The 14,556-nt window shown below is 37.9% G+C and overlaps 1 protein-coding gene across 4 annotated transcripts in view; it reads left to right on the top strand.

Annotated features, from left to right (window-relative positions):
* WDTC1 (WD and tetratricopeptide repeats 1) overlaps positions 1-14,556 on the top strand; it is a 64,350-nt gene that overhangs the window by 16,104 nt on the left and 33,690 nt on the right. For 3 of the 4 annotated variants that reach the window (XM_027864833.1, XM_027864832.1, XM_027864834.1), the window contains exon 3: positions 1,283-1,366. In XM_027864833.1, the coding sequence (XP_027720634.1) occupies positions 1,283-1,366 (84 nt within the window). Of the gene's footprint in view, positions 1-1,280; positions 1,367-5,532; positions 5,595-14,556 lie in introns of those variants that run through there. The other variant, XM_027864835.1, reaches the window with a different exon arrangement.

The following is a 14,556-nucleotide window of genomic DNA, read 5'->3' on the forward strand; positions in this document are numbered from 1 at the left end:
CTGCATTCAAACTCCGTAATTCTTTCTCTGGATGTGGATAGCATTTTCCATCATGAGACTTCTGGAGATGTCTCTGAGAAGAGCTAAGTCTATCGAAGTTAGTCATCATACAATGTGGCTGTTACTGTATATAATGTTCTCTGGTTCTGCTCATTTCACTCAGCATCAGTCCATACAAGTCTTTGCAGGTTTTTCTGAAATCTGCCTGCTCATCATTTCTTTTTTTTTTTTTTTTTACTTTTTGGCGAGTCAGTTGGGGTTAAGTGACTTGCCCAGGGTCACACAGCTAGTAAGTGTCAAGTGTCTGAGGTCAGATTTGAACTCAGATCCTCCTGACTCCAAGGCTGGAGCCCTATCCACTGTACCACCTAGCTGCCCTCATCATTTCTTATAGCACAATAGTATTCCATCGCATTCATATACCACAACTTGTTCAGTCATTTCCCTATTGATGGGCATCCCCTCAATTTCCAATTCTTTGCCACCACAGAAAGAGTTGCTATAAATATTCTTGTACATGTGGGTAAGAATTGGGTTTTGAATGTACATGTTATTTTGGTTACGTTGAGTCTCTTCTCCAAATACCTGTAGAACTTATAGTCAGTACCTGGTTCTGACTCTTACCAGTTGTGTGACCATGAATAATTCACATAGCCTCTTTTGGGCCTCAGTTTCCTAATGTGTAAAATGGGAATGTACAACCTACCCCAGAGGTGCTATAGCAACATGAGGAGGTTTTTTGTTTTGTTTTTATGATCACTTGATTGTATATTAGCTGACCTTTTAGTAATAATACCTGGCGTGTTTTCTTTCTTTCTTTTTTTTTTTTTAGAGTTTTCGTTGATGTCTTTTGTTATATCATGTTGTTTCCAAATATATCCATTCTTTAACCCAACAGACCGTCCTTGGTAACACAGCATAAAAAGAAAGAGGGAAAAAAGTACAACAGCAAACTAGCCAACACTTATGCTTAGTCAGACAGTGGGATGCCGAAGCAGCATTCCATACCTGTAGTTCTCCATCTCTGCAAAGAAAAGAGGGAAATACCTGCAATTTTTTAAGCTACTTAAAGACATTTTAAGATTTTTTTTTGTGTCTGTTACTACTTGGAACCTCGTAACAGCTCTCTTCCCCAGTAGATTGTGAGCTCCTTAGGGGCAGTTCATTGTCTTGCTTTGTGTTTCCTGTACTACTTAACACACTGCTGTGTATTTAATAGATGCTCCAGGAAAGACTCATTAAACTGAATTGATAAAACATTAGGTTTGTTTCCATTTTCTAGGAGCGGGGTGCATTGAGCTTCGAGCGGCATTACCATGTCACAGATCCATTCATCCGGCGCCTGGGCCTAGAAGCTGAGTTGCAGGTAAAGAGTTGAAACCAGTAACCTAGTTGTCAGATGGTCTACTCTTAGGGGATGAGAAGGAACCCACTGTGGATTACTTTTCAAAACTGGGCTCATTTTCCCCTTAATGTCACTTACACTTCTACCTCACTTCCCCAGCCTCCCTCAAATCGAACTAAAAAGGTAAAGCTGCTACAAAATCCAAATGATTGCAGAAGACAAGTAGAAATTATTTCTGCATTATCTGTGTTCCACATTCTTCTCTATTACTTGAATGAAGGACTGTTGACCATACAACTTTTCTCTACCTAATCCTGGATTTGACTGTTTCGTGGCTTCACGTGGCTCTACATATTTAGAATCTCAGATCATTCAAGATGAAGACGAGCTAAGAATACAAGATGTCAGAGTTGGGAGGTGCCTCAGAGGGCATTCAACCCAATTCTTTAATTTCACAGAGATTTTATATATTTGATCCTAAAGGCAATAGGGAGCCCCTGGAGTTTATTGAATGGGGGGGGGGGGGCCTGACATGATAAGACTTGTGTTTTAGGAAGGTTAATTCAGCAGCTAAGTAGAGGCCAGATTGGATTGGGGAGAGACTTGAGGCAGAAAGGTTGGCATGAGGTGATGAGGGCCTGCACAGAATGAATACCAGTCTCAGGAGGGAAAGGGGCATATGAAGACCCAAAGGTAGAATTGACCAAAGGAGGATAAATGGATTTAGTCAGATTTACTCTTACAAGGCCACCTTGTTGAGGTAGCTTCATTTGGTGGAAAGAGTGCTGGACACAGGATCAGTTAACTTTTCTGACTTCAGTTTCCTCATCTGTAAAACTGCAGTCATACACTTCCTTGTCCTGTATCTCAGGGTTTGTTGTGAGGCTAAGATGAGATCATGGTTGTGAAGATGATGGCATATTACACAGTTACAAGGTATTCTTTCAAAAGCTGGTTGTTTGACATCATTTCTGCTCAGTTAAGTTGGGGCGCAGAGGCCCTCCAAGATCTCTTCTAGATTGGAGATTGTTTAAAGAAAATTGATTTGTGCTGGACACTTAGTAGGAGCTCATCAGTTTGTGTGATTTATTAGTCTCCCATCTGGCTCTGAGTTCATCTCTAAACAGGTAGCACATAATACCCAGTTAGTAATCTAGCCTAATTTCTACTCTCTGTGACTTTCCTATTTGCCTTCAGATTCCCATTGTTCAGGGTTTGGCCAGTTTAGTATTTTGTTAGTCTGCCTGCATACTACTAGAGTTTGTTCCTATGTCCATAGGGCTATCTAGTTTTGAAAACTTTCAAAGTGTACTTGGATTATTTTGTTTCTTAGGCATTTTCCCCTCTGTGTTTTGCCCTAAAGCCCTGAGTTTTTGAAAACTTTTGTTGCTCTGAGGTTCTTTTTTTTTTTTTTTTTACGTTTGCACATTTCTGTCTTCTTTCTAGGAATCTGAAAGCTGCTATCATGTGGCTGCTGCCCAGATGTTTCCATCTATCTTTTTTTTCTTAATTTAGTACTTCCTCTTAGTGCAAACTGAATCAGAATCCTACTTATTTTCTCTGTACTAGAAAATTATCCCAAGCACACTCTTTAAAACCTAGTCACTCCGTTATTATAAAACAAAACTACTTCCAGCATATAGCTTAGTAGTTATTTACCCCATCACTACCAACTCCTAATCTAAAGGCACACTGATGAGTTCACAGAAAGTGAGACCTGGATGGGTTGAGTCCGGTCCCCCATTTTACAGAAGAGACAACTGAGGCCCAGCAGTAGGAAAGGTTTTGCCTATGTTCACTCAGCCATTAGTGTTAACTATTTACAGCTGGGATAGAATCCATGTTCCCAAAATGCTGTTAGTTGTTTTTCACATCCTACCATGATGCTTTAAGTTGCATTAGGAAGGATTTTTCCACCTTTCTTCCTTGATCTGGCGAACTCTTAACACATTCCTTGAATAAGATTGCCATGTTTTTCCTCTTCCGTCAGACATCTGATAGGTTTCCTGGGCCTCTAAACTTAGGTGTATATACTATGTATACAAGACTACTACCTTTCATTTCTCTCTGTATCTTCTGAACATCTGTGCCTCTCTAGGAATCTGTGTGCCATCTTATTATGACCCAGTTATTCTGATTATTTCCTAACTGAAGAAATCTACCGATTTCCTTCATTTTCCTAGTATCAGGAAGACCCAGTTCAAATGTGGCCTCAAATACTCACTAGTGTGTAAACTTAGGCAAGTCACTTAACCTCTGTTTGCCTCAGTTGCCTCAACTGTAATATTGGAATAATAACAGCACCTACCTTGCAGGGTTGTTGTGAGGATCAAATGTGAGAATATTTGTGAGGTGCTTTATTTTTTAAAATTATTTTTTCCAATTACATATGAAGATAATTTTTAACATTTGTTTTAAAAAATTTTTGAGTTCCAAATTCTCTTGCTCCCTCCTCAACCCCCTCATTGAGAAAGTTATCTATGTGCAGTCATGTAAAACATTTCCTTATTAGTCATATTGAAAGAAACAGACCAAAAAAAAAAAAAAGAATAATAAATTAAGTTGAAAAATGTATGCTTTGATCTTCATTCAGACTCCATCATTTCTTTGACGGTGGATAGCATTTTTCATCATAAGTCCTTAGGAATTGTCTTGGATCACTGTATTGCTGAGAAGAGCTGAGTCATTCACAGTTAAACATCCTTACAGTGTTGCTGTTACTGTGTACAATGTTCTCCTGATTCTGCTCACTTCACTTTGCATCTGTTCATGTAATTCTTTCTTGGTTTTTCTGAAAGCATCCTGCTCATTATTTCTTATAGCACAATAGTATTCCATCACAATCATATACCATAACTTGTCCAACCATTCCCCAATTGATAAACAGGGCTGGCTCTGGTACAGAGCTGCTATAAATATTTTTATACACATGGGTCCTTTTCCTTTTTTTTTTTTTTTTTAAATCTCTTTGGGATACAGACCTGGTAGTATTGCTGGATCAAAAGGTATCCATAGTTTTATAGCCCTTTGGGCATAGTTCCAAATTGCTCCCCAGAAAGGTTGGATCAGTTCACAACTTCACCAACAGTACTTTAGTGTCCCAATTTTCCAATATCCCCTTCAACATTTATTATTTTTGTTTTCTGTCATGTTGACCAATCTGATAGATGTGAGATGGTACCTCAGAGTTATTTTAATTTGCATATCTCTAATCCGTAGTGATTGAGAGCATTTTTTCTTATGACTATAGATAGCTTTGATTTCATCTTCTGAAAACTGCCTGTTCATATCCTGTCAGCAAATGACTTTTCACTTTTCCAACTGCACTTTCCTGCCTCTCATTAGTTCCTGTGCTTGGAATACCCCACACCACCATCTTTCTCCACCTGTTGAGTTTCTCCCTGTTCTTTAAAGCCTAATTTAAATCTTGCAACCACCAGGAACTCGTTCCTGATTCTCCTCCTCTAAACTCACATATCATTTTGTACCCCTGATATACTTATGTTACTTGTATTATAGGTATCTGTATGCGTATCTCATTTCCTTGCTATACTCTGAGTTCTGTGAGGTTAAGGACTTTCTTATCCAAACTACGTATCTACCCAAGCAGGGAACATGGTGCCCTGCACACTGGGATTTAATAAATGTTTGAGTATCGGTCAACAAATATTTATTAAGCACATACTATGTGAATATAAGTGAATGACTTTAGTTTACCTTCTGATCCCTAAATAGCCATGCTGTTTCTTTATATGCCATCTTAATGAGTTAATCTGATTTCTAATAATAAAAATAATAGCTAGGCTTTACATAGCACTTTAAGATTTGCACAGTGCTTTACCAGTATTACCTTATTTTATCCTCATAAAAACCCTGGGAGGTAGGTGCTATCACCTCCATTTTACAAATGAGGAAACTGAAGCAAACAGAGATTAAGCGACTTGCCCTGGGTTATATAGCTAGTATGTGTCTGAGGCTGGATTTGAATTTAGATCTTCCTGATTCCAGGTCCACTGCTGAATACTTTTGTCATCTAGGTATTTTAATAACTTTTTTCCATTTGCTTTTTAGGTCTTTCTGTATAGTTTGAGTTCTTGTTAGAAAAGAATGTGGTGATCTTTTGAAGCTAATACGGGCTTATTAAGAAAAACTACCCCAAATTAACCTCACTTTTTTTTTTTTTGTAGGAGTAGTAGATTAGTGAGAAGCATCGTGACTTGGTGGAAGTTATAGGCACTTGCATGATTTGGTAAGGGAATCCCTTTATTCACACATTCCTGGTCTTTGTCCTCTCTGGATTGATAGAACAAGGGACTGCAGTAGGCACGGGTGATTTTTATCGATATCCCGTGGTATCTCTGAGGAATAGGTAGTAAATGGTGGGCTGATGTTCCTGTTGGCTGAGTCTGGAGCTGATTGAACAGTTATTCCCAGAGTACTCTATCTTCTTTCCATGTCAAAATGGAAGGACATGGAGTACATTCCGTGATTCTCTACATTTTTATCAATGACTTGGATGGAGATAGGCATGATTATCAGATGTGTAGATAAAGCAAAATCCAAAGTAGCCACTAACCAGAGAGGTGACAGTATCGAGATTTTAAATGGTCTGAAGAGAGTGATATTCGAGGCCCAGACCAGCTTGAGATTTAACAGAAATTAACTTAAAATGCTGTATTTTAAAGTTGTACAGGGCAGGATGGCCCGCTACTTGTCAGGACTGTTGTTGTGGGGATTCTTTTTTCAGGTGTGGGCTGGATTACGTGGCCCTAGAACCCCTTGAGCCCTTTCTAGCTCAGAAGTTCTGTGTTTTTGTTGTTGTTTTTTTCTTTCAAGAAATCTTGTAGTACTTGTTACCAGGCCAGAGAGATTTTGATGAGATTCTTTAATTGGAATCTTTTCCGTTTCCATTGACAGTCGTATGTGCTAGATTCTTCCTTCTTGAAGTTTTAGGGGAAGGACTGCCTGAGAGAAGTTTTGTTTATGGTTGGGGTGAGGTTGGCAGAAATTGACATTGACATTAAATATCCACTTACTTAATCCATAGTCTAATCCTTTTGCCTATTGATTTCCTGGAGGAGGCCGACTTGGAAGGGAGAGAGGAATGAGTAACCTTCCTATTGTGAGCTACCTCTAGACCCAGGAATGGACAGATAGTTTTTGGCAGGTAGGGTCAGGTCTCATTGTAAATTTAATACAATTTTCCTTATACCAAATTGTCTCTCAGAACTATTTTTTTTAAATGGCACTAGTAAATGTTATGCAGTTCACATTTAGGATGCCTTGGAATACTTTGTAAACCTAAATATTGAGTTAGTCTTATTGGATGCAAGATCATGAAATAGAAAACATGTCTGATCCTCACTCCTTCTTAATTCATGAAGTCCAAATAGCTGGATTATAATGAGACTGGTATGTGAACATCAATAGGTGACTATGAATTTAATCCATATTCTGTAATATTCCCAGCAATGCCAGTGGATAGAAGTTGCAAAGAGGCCAATATAAGCTCAATGTCAGGAAAACCCTCCTAACAATTAAAGCTGACCAAAAAGCCATGGGCTGCCTTTGAAGGTATTGGGTTTCCCCCCCTTGAAGGGCTCCAAGCAGAGCCTAAGTGACCATTTGGCCCGTTTGGCATAGTTGGGCTTCCTTTTGTGTGTGGGTTAAGCTAGATGGAGTCTGCTCTCCCTGCTAACTCTTCTGGCCCTTAACATCCTTTTGTCTCTGGTTCTAAAGGGAGAGGTCCCAGTATTCTGGGCTTGGACCTTCCTCTAATACAGAGGGGCTCAGCTTTGTTCACTTGTCATGAGAAGAGTGTTGAAGTTTCCCTGAAAATTCAGTCTTTCTAGTTGTGCAGAGGTTGGGGTAGATAACTTTTTTTAAGGCCATTAAACCAAAGGAAGGAATCTCGCTGCCCACGTTTTCCTGTGCCTCATGAAATTCACTTTGAGAGGCAGGCTGGGATGCTGATCAGTTAACGTCTGGCTTTGGACACCTCTAGTCCCAGCTCAGTTGCTGAAGTGCTGTACGACTTTGAGCAAATCACTTCTCTTCCCTGGGCCTCATTCTATTTTTTTTTTTTTTTGTAGCAGATAGGAATTGATCCAGATGATAGGTACCCTTCCAGTTCTGACACTCAGACTTTTGTATTTTTTTCTTTATTTTGTGAATTATCCAAGCCTTTCCTCTTTCACAGATCATGTGTATGTGCACAGTAGAAAGTACATTAAACTTGGTGTTCGGTGACTCTCCTTACCAGCTGTGAGCAAATAGCCTCTGTTTCCTCATGTCTAAAATGGAGATAGTGATGACAAGTAGTTGGAAGGAAAGCCCTTTATAAACCTGGAAACTCTATTGAAATGAAAGCCATATATTTAGGGAAGGGTGGTGTTCCTTTGCTTGTCAGCACTTTGTGAGAAGACAAAGGATCTTTGAGCTTAAATAGGAGTTGAGACTTTATTGCAGATTTTCTCTGTGTTCTTCTTGTCTCTGCTATGCTGTCTGCTACGCAGTGCCTCATTGAGCAAACACAGCCTGCAGAAGCCCCTGCTCATTCCTCAGTAGCAACCACCTTCAACCTCCCCCCTCCTCCCAGCACCCTTCTCTCCTTTTGCCGGTTTATTTGCACCCCTGTGTAGTCAACACATATTCTTCTCTTGTATTTTTAAAATATAATTGCGTATCGTGTGCCTATACCAGAGCCAGCCCTGTTTATCAAGACCAAAATAATTTGTGTCAGATGCACTGTTCTCTCATAAAGCAGATTCTTGGGCATGTGTTCAAAGTCATAAAACCCTTTATTTGGCATTCTTCAGCAGAATGATTCTGTGTGTAGTAAGCTATTCTGGACTTTCTGTGCTTTTCTCATTCCAACACCGCCCCCCCCCCCACACTTCCTCTCCTGCTCCTTGCTCCCTATTTCCTGGGTCAAAATCAACTCTGATTTGAATGTCCACTGAGGTTCCTGGATAAAGGTGTTCTCGTTCAGGTACAAAGACTGGAGACCCAGGAAAGAGGGAGCATGGTATTGGTAGTTTTGCTTTTTGATGGAAGGGACCCAGAAGGCAGGTGCTTTCAGCTGATTTATTGCTCATGTATCCTATAGCTTGAGCAAGAAGTATGAGAGAGCAGGATTTCTAGGAAAGAAATGGGCTTGGGCTCCTCAATAAGGTTCTGTGCTCGGAGGAGAGCCAGCAACTGGAGATGGGTCTTTCTGGGGACCTCTTGGCGCTGTCTGTTAGTGGATGGTATTGTGGGAGAAAGCACTAGATCTTGGAATCGATAGACATAGGTTTGAATCCAGGTTGTGACTTCAGCTCTGTGGTCTTGACAAGTTACTTAATCTCTAAAGCCTCAGTTTTCTTGTCTATAAAATGGATGTTTTTACACCCGCCTCTGAAGAAAACATTGGCAAACATTAAAGCAACATAGGATTCAGTAATTATTAAAATAGATAGATGGAAAACTTTTAAACATAGTTAGAAGGGTGAGAGTAAAAAGAGAAAAGGATTTCTTTTGGTTTCCTTTATGGGATTTTGTTGCCAGTGATTAGTTTCACTTAGCCTGCTAATCTGCCTCAGCCATTGATTCTGACCCTATTTTTTTTTTAACAACTTATGAGCTATTGTTTTAAGGAAAGTGGTGAAATCCTCTAAACATAATTGTTATAAAAAATCTGTACCACTATTTGAAGTAGGTAAAAATAGATGTCTCTGCCTCATGGCAAAAAAGTATAGGGGAGGTAGGGAATGAGCTGGGGCCCTGGGTGAGACCTTTGCCTCAGTTTCCTCCAGAAAACTTCCTGGCCAAGCAAGAAGAGTAGTTAGATTCATATCTCTTGTACCTCTCCTTTTACAATGCATGCACTTAGTTGCATGTCTGTCCATAATTTGAAGCTGTATTTAAATCATCTTTCAATTGTATCCAGGTTGTGACTCCTCACCAGGAGTCTCCTCCCCTTCCTTTCTAGCTTGACTCCTCACTATGTAGGCTAGCCAGGATTGGAAGCACCACTGGGTGGGGTGGGAAGGAAGGATCCTATTAGCATAAATTAAGAGCCCAGAGGGACCTTACCCATCAACTGGGCCACCCTTCTCGTTTTACACCTGTAGAAGATGAGACCCAGAAGCCTTCGGTGACTTTCCCAAGGTTTTATAGGGAATAAGCGGGAGAAGATTGGAACCAGGTCTTCAGGTCCCAAATCCAGATGGTTTCTCTCTCCTTCATGCTGTCTCCAAAAGGGGCAGGCGCCTGAATGTGTGTATTTGACTATACTTTGATGGGTCCGTGGTGCTGGTGTGATAGATGCTCTGGCCTAATTGCAGAATTCAGCCCATCCAAGCCTTCTCACCTTTTGTGCTTCATTCAAGCTGTTCCCCTTAGCCAGTGATTCCTGACTTCTTTTTTTTTTTTTAACATTTATGTCATTTTTTGTTTCAAGGATCACTGTGAAATCCCCTGAACAAAATCAAGTTATAAGAAACCATGCCACATGAATTAGAAAAATATATTTGTCTCTGCTACAGAGCAGAGAGGTATCTTTCCACGAGTCTTCCATAGAAGTTCTAGTGAACTAGTCTTCCTCAAAAACTTTTGTGTAGGAAGGTGAATGTAATGTCTGATTGTCAAGTAGAATTTTTTTTTTTAATGATCTGATGTGTAATATAGTCTGTGCCTCCTCTCTTTGTCTCTATTAGTATAAACAGTGCTGCACTATTGTTATGACCCAGATTAGGAAGTAAGGGTAAAAATAGCATAATGGGCTTAAGTAGTGGCCTCTTCAAAACAGCCTGTGGGGTAGGCAAGGCAAATAATGTCATCATTATTTACTGTGGAAAGAAGTAAGATTCGTAGACATTAAGTGACTTGCCACACAGAAGTTGACTGATCACATATATCTAGTTGATGTCATTTGAACACAGGTCTTATGACCTCAAGTTCAATGTTTTTCCAATTTGAATCAGCAAACTTTTATTAAAGTGCCTTCTAGGTTCTGGGCATGAAAATAAAATAGTTCTGCCCTCAAGGAGCTAGTATTCTAATTTGGGGATAGGGGTATTTTACACGCACCCATGTAAGTAAAAATATAGTGTATACAATGTGATTTTTTTTAAAAAAATTATTTTTATTAATTTTATTATTACATGTAATTTACAATTACATGTAAAATTAATGATAATTTTTTTAAAATTTGAGTTCCAAATTCTTTTCCTCTCATCCCTATCCCTTCCTCGCGAAGGTGATTTGCTATCGATTATACATGTGAAGTCATGCAAACATTTCCATATTAGCCATGTTGCAAAAGAAAACACAAATAAAACAATAAAAAATTTTTTAACAAGTATGCTTCAGTCTGCATTTAGAGTTCATCAGTTCTGTATCTGAAGGTGGATAGCATCTTTCATCATGGGTTCTTTGGAATTGTCCTGGATCATTAATCAGAGCATCTGTCTTTCACAGTTGGTCATCCTTATAATATTGCTGTTATTGTGTACAGTGTCCTCCTGGTTCTGCTCACTTCCCTTTGCATGAGTTCATATGTCTTCCTGGGTTTTTCTGAAACTATCCTCCTCCTCATTTCTTATAGCACAGTAGTATTCCATCACAATCATATACCATAACTTGTTCAACCATTCCTCACTTTGATGGACATCTTCTGAATTTTCAGTTCTTTGCTACCACAAAAAGAGGTGTTATAGTTTTGTACAAATGGGTCCTCTTCCATTTTCTTTGATCTCTTTAGGCTACGGGCCTAATAGCTGTATTGCTGGGCCAAAGCTTTTCATAGTTTTATAGCCCTTTGGGCATAGTTCCAAGTTGTTCTCTAGAATGGTTGGAGTAGTTCACAACTCCACCAGCAGTGCATTAGTGTCCCAAATTTTTCCACATTCTCTCCAGAATTTGCTGTTTTTCTTTTCTGTCATGTTAGCCAATCTGGAGGGTTTTTTTGTTTGTTTTTTTCTTTTTGGTGAGGCAATTGGGGTTAAGTGACTTGCCCAGGGTCTCGTGTTAGCCCATCTGATAAGTGTAAGGTGGTACTTCAGATTTGTTTTAATTTGTATTTCTCTAATCTGTAGTGATTTAGAGCATTTTTTCATGTGACTATTGATAGCTTTAATTTCTTCTTCTGAAAACCACCTGTTCATATCCTTTGACCATTTGTCAACTGGGGAATGGCTCTTATTTTTATGAATTTGGCTCAATTTCCTGTTTATTTGAGAAATGAGGCCTTTATCAGAGAAATTTGCTATTAAATTTTATCTCTTGTTTGGTCATAAACTTTTCCCTTAGCCTTAGATCTGACAGGTACATTTTTCCATGCTCTATGTTATCCATGATTATCACCCTTTCCGTCTAAATAATTTATCCATTTTGACTTTATCTTGGTATACAGTGTGAGATGTTGGTCTGTGCCTAGTTTCTGCCAAACTGCTTTCCAGCTTTCCTAGCAATTTTTTTTTTTTCAAATGTTGAATTCTTACCCCTAATGCTTGGATCTTTGGGTTTATCAAACACTGGATTACTACTGTGGTGATTTACTACTACTGTGTACCTGATCAATTCCACTGATCCACCACTCTATTTTTTAGCTAGTACCAGATTGTTCTTATGATTACCACTTTGTAATATAGTTTGAAATCTGGCTATTAGGGCTCCTTTCTTAACATTTTTTTTCCATTGATTCCCTTGATATTCTTGACTTTTTGTTCTTCCAGATGAATTTTGTTTTTTCTAGCTCTATGAAATAATTCTTTGGTAGTTTGATTGATATGGCACTAAATAAGTAAATTAACTTAGGCAAAATTGTCATTTTTATCTTATTGACTGGGTCTACCCATGAGCAATTAATATTTCTCCAGTTCTTTAGGTCTGTCTGTATTTGTGTGAGAAGTGTTTTGTAATTGTGTTCATATAATCCTCTAGTTTGTCTTGGCAGGTAGATGTCCACGCATTTTATATCGTCTTCAGTGATTTTAAATGGAATTTCTCTATCTCTTCCTGCTGGGTTTTGTTGGTAGTATGTAGAATTGCTGATGATTTATGTGGTTTTATTTTATATCATGCAATTTTGCTGAAGTTAACTGTTTTCAGCTAGGTTTTTATTTGACTTTCTAGTGTTCTCTAAGTATAACATCATTATCATCTGCAAAGAGTGATAGTTTTATTTTCCTCATTGCCTGTTTTTATTCCATCAGTTTTTTTTTCTTGTTTTATAACTGTAGCTAGTGCTTCTAGTGTAGTATTGACTAACAGTGGTGATCCACTTCACTCTTATTCTTATTAGGAAGGCTTCAAGTTTATTCCCTTTGCAGATAATGCTTGTTCTTGATTTTGGATAGGTATTACTTATCATTTTAAGAAAGGCTCCAACGATTCCTGTGTGTTGTGGTGTTTTTAATAGGAATGGGTGTTGTATATTTTGTCAAATGCTTTTTCTGCATCTGTTGATATAATCATATGATTTTTGTTGTTTTTGTTATTGATGTGGTTGATTATGCTGATAGTTTTCCTAATATTGAACCAGCCCTGCATTCCTGGTGTAAATCCCACCTGGTCATAGTGTATGATCTTTGTGACATTGCTGTAATCTCCTTGCTAGTATTTTACTTAAATTTTTTGCATCGATATTCATTGAGGAAATTGGTCTATACTTTTCTTTCTCTGTTTTTGCTCTCCCTGGGTTTAGATATCAAAACCATATTTGTGTCATAAAATTAATTTGGTAGGACTCCTTCTTTACCTATTTTTTCCTAATAGTTTACATAGTAGTGGAATTAATTGTTCCTTAAGTGTTTGGTAGGATTCACTTGTAAATTCTTCTTATCCTGGGATTTTTTCCTTAGGGAGCTCATTGATGGCTTGTTCAACTTCTTTTTCTGAGATAGAGTTATTTAAGTATTTTATTTCCTCTTCTGTTAATCTGAGCAGTTATATTTTTGTAAATATTCATCCATTTCACTTAGATTGTCAGTTTAACTAGCATGTACTTGGGCAAAATAACTCCTAAAAATTGCTTTAATTTCATCTTCATTGGTGAGCCATTCACCCTTTTCATTTTTGGTACTAGTAATTTGGTTTTCTTTCTTTTTAATCCAGTTAAGCAATCTGTTTTATTGTTGTTGTTGTTGTTGTTTTCCCTATAAAACGAGCTCTTAGTTTTATTTATTAGATCAATGATTTTTTTACTTTCAGTTTTATTAATCTCTCTTTTGATTTTCAGGATTTCTATTTTGGTGCTTAGGGATTTTTAATTTGTTCTTCTATTTTTTTTTTTTTTGTTGTTGTTGTATGCCCAATCCATTTGTCTGTTTTTTCTCTCTTTTATGGATAAACTCATTTAGAAATATAAATTTTCCCCCAGGTTTCCCTTGGGCTGCATCCCACAAATTTTGGAATGTTATCTCATTGTTATCTTTCTCTTTAATGAACTTAGTGTTTCTATGATTTGTTCTTTGACCTACTCATTCTTTAGGATTAGATTGTTTAGTTTTAATTACTTTTTAATCTGTGCTTCCTTGGCTCTTTATTACATGTAATTTTTATTGCATTATGGTCTGGAAAGTGTGCATTTAATATTTCTGCTTTTATATATTTGGTTATGCATTTGACAAGTTTTTTCCAGAGGTGTATAATATCTAACTTTTCTAAATTTCTATTCATCTCCTTAACTTCTTTCTCATTTATTTTATGGTTAGATTTATCTACCTCTGAGAGGGGAAAGTTGAAGTCCTCCACCAGTATAATTTTATTATCTATTTCCTTCTGTAACTTACTTAACTTTTACTTTAAGAATTTGGATGCTGTCATTTGTACATATATTTTTATTGCTATTACTTTATTATCTATTGTGCCTTTTAACAAGATGTAGTTTCCCTGCTTATCACTTTTAATTAGGTCTATTTTTACTTCTGCTTTTGTCTGAGATCATGATTGCTACTCCTTCCCTTTTTACTTCATCTGAATATAATAGGTTCTGCTCCAGCCCCTTATTTTAACTCTTTTGTTTCTGTTTCAAGTGTGTCTCATGTAAACAACATGTTGTTGAATTCTGATTTCTAATCCATTCTGCTACCCACATCTGTTTTATGGGTGGTCTCATCCCATTCATATTCACAGTTATGATTACAATGCATTTCCATTCATCCCATTTCTTCCCTCCCTCCCTCTCCTACTCTCTCTCTCTCTCTCTCTTTCTCTCCAGTGCCTCC

The sequence above is a fragment of the Vombatus ursinus genome, unplaced genomic scaffold (genome assembly GCF_900497805.2).
Source record: "Vombatus ursinus unplaced genomic scaffold, bare-nosed wombat genome assembly UNPS02014777.1, whole genome shotgun sequence".
In the NCBI taxonomy this organism is placed as follows: Eukaryota; Metazoa; Chordata; class Mammalia; order Diprotodontia; family Vombatidae; genus Vombatus; species Vombatus ursinus.